General features: G+C 36.8%; 1 protein-coding gene across 1 annotated transcript in view; it reads left to right on the top strand.

Annotated features, from left to right (window-relative positions):
* Nucleotides 1-616: 616 nt before the first annotated feature.
* Nucleotides 617-9,829, top strand: part of LOC144662302 (A disintegrin and metalloproteinase with thrombospondin motifs 6-like) — a 40,912-nt gene continuing 31,699 nt past the window's right edge. The window contains exons 1-15 of the mRNA XM_078523086.1: nt 617-649; nt 760-801; nt 2,129-2,190; nt 2,935-2,960; nt 3,316-3,382; nt 3,931-4,235; nt 4,501-4,657; nt 4,937-5,094; nt 5,493-5,576; nt 5,924-6,051; nt 7,312-7,331; nt 7,566-7,668; nt 8,255-8,389; nt 9,033-9,303; nt 9,695-9,790. Of these exons, the coding sequence (XP_078379212.1) occupies nt 2,130-2,190; nt 2,935-2,960; nt 3,316-3,382; nt 3,931-4,235; nt 4,501-4,657; nt 4,937-5,094; nt 5,493-5,576; nt 5,924-6,051; nt 7,312-7,331; nt 7,566-7,668; nt 8,255-8,389; nt 9,033-9,303; nt 9,695-9,790 (1,611 nt within the window). The 5' untranslated portion in view covers nt 617-649; nt 760-801; nt 2,129. The remainder of the gene's footprint in view (nt 650-759; nt 802-2,128; nt 2,191-2,934; nt 2,961-3,315; nt 3,383-3,930; nt 4,236-4,500; nt 4,658-4,936; nt 5,095-5,492; nt 5,577-5,923; nt 6,052-7,311; nt 7,332-7,565; nt 7,669-8,254; nt 8,390-9,032; nt 9,304-9,694; nt 9,791-9,829) is intronic.

Genomic DNA, 9,829 nt, shown 5'->3' with positions numbered 1-9,829 from the left:
AAGTGAAAGAAAATAAAATTGCCATCCATCCAAACAACATGTCATACGGTAAGTTGAGTTTATCAATATTTGCTCCGCAGATTTTTATTATTATTTTTACTTTCCTGTAATTCTTGCTTTTGAATAGATTTTTTTTCGTGAGAATTTTAATTTACTAAGTTCGAACGTGAGACTGAAGTATTGATGTAGTGCATTTTCGGGAAAACATGTCAGAAATTGTAGCATTTGTTTGAAAATTTTGGCCTGCTCCCATTAAGACACTGTGTTTACCTGCTCGATATGAGGTCGGCCAAACCGCGACAAGGAAATCAAAGCGTGTATCAATGTGTTATTATTTTGTGTTGGAGGCCGACCTTGCAGTCTTGATAGCGCTTTCTTGGAAGTAATTTTTCCATCTTTTATTAAAATTTTAAAATCCGAGAAAAAAATTGCATGTGCATTGTCCTGAGTACTGGCAGGTGTAAAATTTGCTAGCTTAAGCAAATATTTGTTTAAATGCAATAATTTAATGCCATAGGTATTTACAATTTAACTGAAAACAAAACAAACATTGTGCAGTCTGGCTTCCGCGAAAACTGACGTCCTGTAAATAAGAGTATTTTCCTGGTTTAGGTCCCAAGAATAAAGCCGTTGTCAACAAAATACTGAGGTAAGGTCTCAAACGTTTTCAGGGGCTGCAATATCCCCAAACATTTAATGTTCATTCGTCTGCCTAAAAGGCGAATGAAAATCGCTTCTGATTTTTTTTTTGGATTCAAGAGAAACAGGATATCTGCCAGTGAAGTGAAGTGAGAATTGAAGGTAAATGTTTCTGCTAGATTTTTACCTTTTTCATGTTCATGTGTTCTGTTGTCATCCTTTTGTTTTTTGGGGGAATTTTGATTTTATGCTGCTTTTATGGAGTAATAGTGGGAACTAACTTGACCATTTCGCAAACTAAGTCGAGGATACCATATGAATTTACTAAAAAGTTCTCTTCTTTCCCCTTCTTTTGCTAGCATGATGAAATAACAAAACTGACGGGACAAAATGTTACACTACTGTTTCGATGTAAACTAATTTCCTGCCCTGATTAAGAATTTAAATTGGTTCCTTTGAGTTTGAATTATATTGATTTTCAAAATCATAACGATGAATTATTATATTCACGATAGGCACTTCTTGTTACACACACAAAGCATAGTAGCTTATAAGTATTGAATGCAATTTTGGAAATGCTATAACTTGAATTTTCCTAGATTTGGGTAATGTATATGGTCCTTTGCCGATGATTTTACATGGTCCAGACTGTTAAGAGACACGGTTTATATCATTTTTTCAAGCGAGCATTTGCTGAGTAGAATAGTCTTAAATATCCACATATACCTTCCATATAGTGTTCGCTCGGTAACATTTCATTCACGTCACCAAGTCGTTCCCAAGTCGAAATTCCCGGTCATACCAAGTGGCGTGAGGAACGAGGGAAACAACTGAGTCGTTTCACATCGAAATACCTGTTCTTCTTAGAAGCCGAACTTTTAATGTACTTAATTCAAGGTATTAGGTTCGGCTTCATGCAACGTTCGGCGGCCGAACTGGGCCTTATTACTGTAAAGATATTGTATGAGCCAAATGAACAAAAAACATTATTTTTCCTAAACTAATTTGTGTGCACAGACCACGTCAGTTTCTCGGGCGTTATTGATATGCGAGCATTTCACTAGAATTGAGCTGGACAAGACAGGACAAGACAACTAATGTTTAACTTTTTGACTAAAGATATGTACCTTTTTTTGACGTGGAAGCCTTTTTGCCAGTTAAATCTGCACGACAAAAACAAGCTGTGGACTTTTTAGAGGGAGGTGTTTACGCACAGATGTATGTCCTGCCTTGTAGATGATGAAGGGGATCCGAGAATAGACCAGGTAGCTGACCAACATTGAAAAGCACGAGACTTCGCATTGTGTTTCTTTGCCTTAGCTGTCGAAATTTCAACATCACTCTGGTCGTTTGTCCTCGCGGCTGCTAGAATACAAACATTTATGTGTACAATGCTACTTATCAGTATATTCTACCTAATAGCACCTTTCATCTGTTTTTGTTTAATATAATATGACTTTTCAAAGACGTCTTGTATTCTTTATGTTAGGATGGGGCATAATCAACTGCTGACTATGTATACTGTTCTTCTTATCATGGTTTTCTATGGAGGTAAGAAAGAATACTCAGAAATGATAATTTTCTTCTTAAAATAGACCAGTTTCGATGCATTAAAGTTCTTACTTGGGTCTGAGGCTCAGAAGAATAAAATAAAAGGGTTGTATATTTATCCCAAAGCCTCTATGTAATGATATTCCTCTCTCAGCAAAGGTTTCCATTCTATTCGTTTACACAAAGCACGAAGTGGAAACAAAGCGCGCATGCGATGACTTATTAAGCAGACGGATTAGGATTCAATTCAACTCTGTAATATGCAAATCTCGAATAAAAGCTAGAGGTTGTTGTACCACCATATTATATTTTCAGAATTTACAAACACCAAAAGAACCGTTACAATTATTACTTCTTCTTCCAATCCATTGCAATACTTCTCATTCTGTCATTCTGCCCTCGGACATGAGGTTCGGGCATGAAGTTTCCCCTCCAATCTCTTCTCTGGGGTATAACACTAAATGTACGTCCGAGTCTAAAAATACTGTAGTCATATTTCAGGTATTGTGTTATCTTGCTCATTTGAATAAGTAGGACGGTGGAGGATAGCTTAAATTCTAAAAGGTTTAACAAGGAGCAAATAACAATCTAATTAATGGTCGCGAGAAAGACTAGAAATTGTAAAACGGTAAACGTGCCACCGTGATGAGCGCACACAAAACTATAACTGTACTCCATCCTGAAAGTTTTGAGCACGTCCCAAATATCATTACTTTTCTAACTGATTTTAATTTACATCCACAGCTTTTGCACGGACCATGCGCCGTAACGTAAGTACATGTACAATTATTGCTACGTTCGACATGAACCGATATAAGTGAACTTGAATTACATCTACAAAATTTCTGTTTCATAATGACCAAAAATTATAAGTAAACAAGGATATCAATTTGGGAAACAACTCTTTAGATAATATTTGAAGCGCGAGGCGGATTTCAAATTAGGAGAACGATTAACTCTGAACTGCATTACTCGAAGTAGTCCTATAACCAATTAAACACAAGAATTAGAGTTGGGATAGTTAATCGGTAAAGCTTTATACTTCTTAGACTGGACATGTTCAAGGCTAGTTATTATTGTTAGTATTGTTGTGTTCGTCACAGATACATAATTGTTTCTACACAGACCCTTCACCATCACATGACAGAAAATGACCTGGATTACTTTTTTGGTGTTGATAATCATCTAGAAGGTATGGCAGTTGGTTCTTGTTACAGTGACCTATCTTCGAGATCTTTTATTTCGTGTCATTGAATTTTTTAAATTCCTTTTCCTTGATTGTAGCTCACATATCGAAAAACCAATTCCTAATGTCATTTGCAATTTACTCATACTTTCTGTTTATTTATTTTGATTGCACTGACAGTATCGAGACTGAAGTAATGATCAGTTAAATGTTACAGAAAATGCCTTGTTAAGTTATATGGATAACGCCGTTGTCTTTTATTTAAAATTCTAATTCACGTAAGTTGGATTCATCAAAAACATTTGCCATCCAATAGATTGTCTTTTATATCATTGAATTTTTCTTTTTTGAGTGTGTGCTGAGATTTACTTTTCTTGTTATTTAATGAAAGCACTGTTTTGTTCAACATTTTTATGATTTGGTAATTTTTCATCAAGCACAGAAAAGCCTAGTGATAAATGATAATCATCATCATCATGACTTATCGCGCCAGTAGGCGCATAAGGCCGTTCAAATGATAAACTCGTTTTTATTTGTCTTTATTCCTATTGCAGTCCCAGAGTACGATGTAATTATTCCTCATCAGTTGGATGAAAGAGGTCTTCCACTCCATGACCAGCGTCAGCGACGATCAGATGAGTCACGTGAAAACATATTTTATAAAGTCCCAGCATTCGGGAGAGAGTTGCACTTAAACCTCACACTGAACAGAAAGCTGATGTCACCTAACGTCGTCGTGGAGACGAGACACGCTGATGGCACAGTGTCACGTGCTCCTGCACCCAAAAACACTTACTATCTTGGTCACGTGGTGTCCGATCCTCATTCATTGGTGTCTGTAAGCGATGAAAGAGGACTGGTATGCATTATATTCGGTTCAGCGCTTAAACATCATGTACTTCAAATACAACTTTCTTAAAAGAAATGTTAATATTACAATAGCAATTTCAAAGTTGCAAAAATACTGCAAACTTCGAATAAATTTAAAAAGGCAGTTTTTTAGCGCTTACACGCTTATTGGTGACACAATTATGTGTATTTACCTTCTGTACTCCCTACATTTAATAAATCTAAGCTAGTCGTTTTCATTTAATATAGTTTGCTCTACTTTTCAATTAACTTAGACTGGGATGCTTAAACTATTAAGCGATACTTTGTTTATACACCCACTGCCGACTCATCTGGCAAAGCGAGCAGTGCCAAGCGAAGAAAAAGCGACGCCTCATTTAATTTACAAGAGGTCTCTTCAGATTCAAGTTGATGCACAAAGAACACAAAGAGGTATGGCTTACATTCTCTCGTTTTTTTAAAGTGCGCCGGGTACTCTTGATAGAAGGGAAAGGAGACAGGCCTGTAAGTGGTCAAGCATGATTACAAGTTTGGTTTGAAGCCACTGGCGAGAGACCATGACAATGTTTTCTTATAAAGTAAGGCCGGGCCAGTTTGACAAAGGTCTGTACAAAAATGCCGCAGTCAGCTATTAATATAAACGTACCTCACCTAACTTAAATGAATCTTTTGTGACATGATTTTATTACAAACATGCCGTTTGTTTTGCAGAAATCGTGGAAAGCGCTAAAAAGTCAGACGAAACCAACAAAGGAAGCATGAAAATGAAAACTTTGGAGGCGTTCCTGATGCTTGAGGCTGATACTGCGGCTAGACTACAGCGTGAACATCAAAGCCCACAGCAGTTTCTTCTTTTGTTAGGAAATATAGTAAGGGAATAATGAAATAAAGTAAGGAATAGATCATTTTAGCCTTTGTATCCTTGAGGCCCTATGCGCCAACTTGGCGCCAGGGGACAAGTGAAGTGAAGATCCTAAAGGCCAGCATACAAAGAAAAGTCCTGTTTATCAGAAATTTTATATGACCTTCCTTGGAACTTGGTGAAATCTCTTTGTTTCCCATAAGAATCCTCGCTGCATAAAAGATAAACGAAATTAGGTTTTGTTTCAACATAAAAATAATAATTTGGAAAATGTGCAGTTATTATGGGACAACAGTTTAAAGCTGACTTTCCAGTTTGAGGTTTTGGAGGGAATTTTTTTCAATACTCGTGAGCAAGCGTCACCTTGATAAGTTCTAAAGGTATTTACTTTTGTCTCTCTTGAAGATTTCAGGACTCTTTATGGATCCGAGCATTGGAGAAATTCGTATCTATTATGTAGTTTCGGGAATCATTGTCATCGACAAAAAGGTAAGGCATTGCCTCTATCGCTACTAATACGTATGCAAGTAAGTGGCTCGGGAACAGAAGTGGTATATCTTGGGCTTATCATGCTCTAATAAGAAAAAATCATTCCTAAGAGTTATAATTCTATCGAAACCTTCAAAGAACCGTCCATGGTAGGCAGACTTCATGAACGTTTCCCAATTTCTTCATGCCATTTCTATGATTACAAATTGTTGTCATTGTAGCTCGGTTACTCTCACTGTTTTTGTTACGGTTACCGTTTCGGTTGTGGCACGGTTACCATTTCTCTCCCCGTTAATGCCATTTTTATGTCTGCTGTTATTATTGTCCAATATATTCAATTTCATTAGGTTCTTGGTGCAGAGTACTCGGACTCTAAAGACACATGGATGACGAAACTGGAAAAATATTTGAGAGCTTTAAACAATCCAGACAATGCTAGCCCAGAGCATTTTGACGTGTGTTCTCTTGTATACAGGTGAAATTACAAGCCAGAAATTAAAAAAAGTAGCAAACCCAATAAATAGACACTCTTTTACTAGCATTAAACCAAAAATATACAATCATGATATGTTTGAGAAAAACAGTTTATAATTTGTCGCACTATACAACAGTCCGTTACCAGTGTATTTCTGGGTTTCTTTTTTGAAACTCGCAGAACAGGTTGCCACGCAACGACACTAACAATAATTACCTTATTATAGGGGAGAGGAAATTAACGCGTCATGAAATTAACGCGAATTCCAAAACTTCGCGTTAATTTAAGTCGGGCTAATTTTCGTTAACGTTAATTTCCGAGCCGTTAATTAAGTGGAGCGTTAATTTCCATGACCTTTATTTCCATTATTTTGTCCCCAATTTCTCGATATATATACAGTCCAGACCTTCTTGACTTCTAGAAAAAGGCATAATCTCACCAGGGTGGAAAACTGCCGGTATCACTAAATATGTGAAGAACGCTTGAGGCAGTCAGATTTCTTTAATTAGCCCCTACGTTTAGGATTATACGCCTAATGTTGAAATAAACTTGTTCCCGTTGTCTCAACAAGTGTTTTTTTCTTTGTGTACGTCGCGTTAATTTCCTACATTTTGAAATGTTACCCCCCCCTCTTTCGCGTTAATTTCCTTTATTGTGAAGTAGTTTTTTCTCCAATTCGCGTTAATTAAAGTCGCGTTAATTTCAAATACCTTAATTAACACAAGCGTTAATTTCCTATAATAAGGTATTTGAATTCTACTGAGCTACCGAACACCATCAGCCATTGGTATGGAGTACCTGCAGGTCATCTAAAGAATGGGGACGTTTTCTCCTGATTCTCTTAAATTTCGATGGGAAATTAAGAAATAGATTTGTTAATTCAATTCCCGGGCCGCCAGGGTTTCAAATGATAATTCACTCTCCGTTCGATTTAGTTGGAATCAACTATTATCTCATAGAAATTTTGAGTTATAACCTGGCTCGTTTCTTCCGATTATGTACGGAACAAACACTTCTGTTTGAAATCTTGAAAAAATAATTTTAATATACGTTGTTTCGAACATTTTTGGATCTGAACGGAATGTAAATGGTGAAAAAGATAGGAAATCAAGCGAGAAGTGGTTGTTCAGCAGCCAGTAAATAAGTATGTTTGTCAGCTAGTCACCAAACATATAAGTGGTAAAAATGAAACGAATTTCATGATTTTTCTAAACATAAACATTAATCGTTTTACCTATACTATTTTGTTGATTTCCTCAGCATGAAAACAGGCGTAGGGGGTAAGCAAAACACTTTTGTTGTAGTTACGTTCAATTTGTTCAATTCTTCAATTTGTTTGTTCAGTTTAGTTTTCTCCACCTCATATGTTAGTCGCCCTAGATTTATATTCAATTTTCGCCCTTTTTTCACTACCGTCTGTGTCTGTTAAATTCATTTTTGTTTGCCTTATCGCGAGAAGTTCAATTTCCTCTTATAGCTTGTTAATACGTTTTCGATTGTTTCTTACGATTTAGGAATTGCTTCTTTTAATCACATGTGCCAACAAGACACAGGAAACGTGAATAACATGGTTGGCCTTCAAACTGCACTCATAATCGCTCACGAAACTGGTCACAAGTATGTCTGACTTCCTTTGCATAAAGTTCTAAATAATTTTTTTTAACAACTTATCTATGTGAAAAATGAGTTATATACATAAAAAATCAGGTTTCAAAGGGATTAAGTGGAGTGATTTTATTTTCAGACTTCGTTACAACTGCTGCAGTCATTCCGGAAATCAACGACCACATTAAAATAGAGACCCTTGCCAAGTAGCGATAAAATTCCACGGCTGTTAGTAAATCCCAACCGTATGATAGCAATGACCACCTAAAGCAGCGACCTCAAACGCAATATGTGTATGTTTCTGTGATACAAAATTCTTTCAAACACATTGCATAAACGAACTGCATAAATCAGCCGCGAAATACGTGGAGCAGAGTTGGTAGCATCAACAGGCGAATTTGCGACTTGGAATTAAATTGGTCAAAATGTCGCTTTCTTCCACCAATATCCTAGCGCCATACTTGATTTTTTTGTCACTTTCAACCCTTATAATCATGAAGGGCACAGCTCAAAGTTACACATAGGAACATTGGAAATAACACGATAGCGACAATGCAACATCGACAACCAAAAAGAGTCTCTCCTTTATTCTCCCTAGCATGGGGGTGGCTCACGATGGAAACAGTGTCTACTGTCCAGGCAGTACCTTTATTATGTCACCTGTACTCCCAGGAGGTGCTTCTGCTGAGAGTTGGTCTGTTTGCAGCAGCAGAACTATTCAGGCTTTCCTAAGGTAATTACGTGGGGGGTGGGAGAGAGCGGGTAGAGACAGGCACAATAATCTCAACCGACACTAACAAATGTTACAAACATACTACAATCTGGTAATCATTTTTCTGACAAAAGGCTAAAATTTTACTGTGACAACAAACAATAAATAATACAAATCTAAACTGACTACATACAAATAATAGAAAAGAAGTAAGACAGCTGTATCTATGCACGATTGTGTTTGCTTGAAGGGCCATGTCTATTGAACAAATATTAATCATAGTATATATAAGATCTTCAGCTGACAGGAAGCTGACCAGTTGGCAATTTACAAATCGTACTCGAAACCACCGAACACTAATCCATCCGTGTATGTATGTTCGCAAATATATGTAGTTGAAGGGAGAAAAATAAAATAAAGTTTACAAAAGCAAACAAACAAACAAAATATGAAAAAAGCAGTATCTTAAACATTTGTATGAAGAAGTATAGGTACGTGTTCTTTGCCGGCTCAAGTATAGATAAATGCCCTTTCCTAATATAACATTTTGGCCTTTTCTGAACATCCCGGGCTCAATCGTACGTAGAAAGGACTTTTACTTTTGAACGAATCCTCCCCAGGTTTTACCTTTACTCCTTATAAACGTTGTTAACGTGTTTTACAGAAGTGCCAGGTCATGGTGTTTGAATGACGAGGCCCAAAACAAAGCAGCAGTAGTATTTAAAAAAGTAGAAGCAAGAAGTATCCCTGGAAACATTGCGTTTGACACACCAGAAGTCCTAAGCAGGACAGTACGCGATACAATAGAGGTGATTGATCTTAAAAAGTTCAACGAAGAGAAGCAGTTAATAAAACTTCCTGGCGAAGTCATGAGTGCCGACGATCAGTGTGCCCTGCAATATGGTGACAACTATGGACAGTGCCACCAAAAAATGGTAACCAGTGTTTATATTACTCTATAATAAATATTCTTAAGCGCAAACTGTATTAAAAAAATTATCAAATGTCAAAATGTTCATCTCCCAAAATCTATATCAATAATTTATATCAAAATCTATACTATCACACAAAATTTATCGTGAAAAAGTTGGCGCGAAGCCTCCTAAATGACTACACAATATTATGTTCTGATTTGGATATAATGCCGTCCGTTTTAACCACCACCACCATCACCATCATCATCATCATTATCATGATCATCATCATCATCATCATCATCATTATCATCATCATCATCATTAATAGCAAATATATACCTCGATCACAGGATTTCTTCGTCGAGGCGTCCTAAGGCTATTAGTGTTAATCCTTCGTTTTATCTTTTAGAATGATTGTGGTCATCTGTGGTGTACTTCAGATGGATACTCGTGCCTGAGCCGAAATGCTCCTGTCGCAGATGGGACTCCCTGTGGAAGCAGAAACGTAAGCTAGATTTGTAAAAAGCTTTTACCGTCGACATCA

This window comes from Oculina patagonica, chromosome 8 (assembly GCF_052425735.1).
Source record: "Oculina patagonica isolate OP01 chromosome 8, crgOcupat, whole genome shotgun sequence".
NCBI classification, from domain to species: domain Eukaryota; kingdom Metazoa; phylum Cnidaria; class Anthozoa; order Scleractinia; family Oculinidae; genus Oculina; species Oculina patagonica.
Note: the sequence above shows the minus strand (reverse complement) of the source record. Positions and strands in the feature narration are given on the sequence as shown.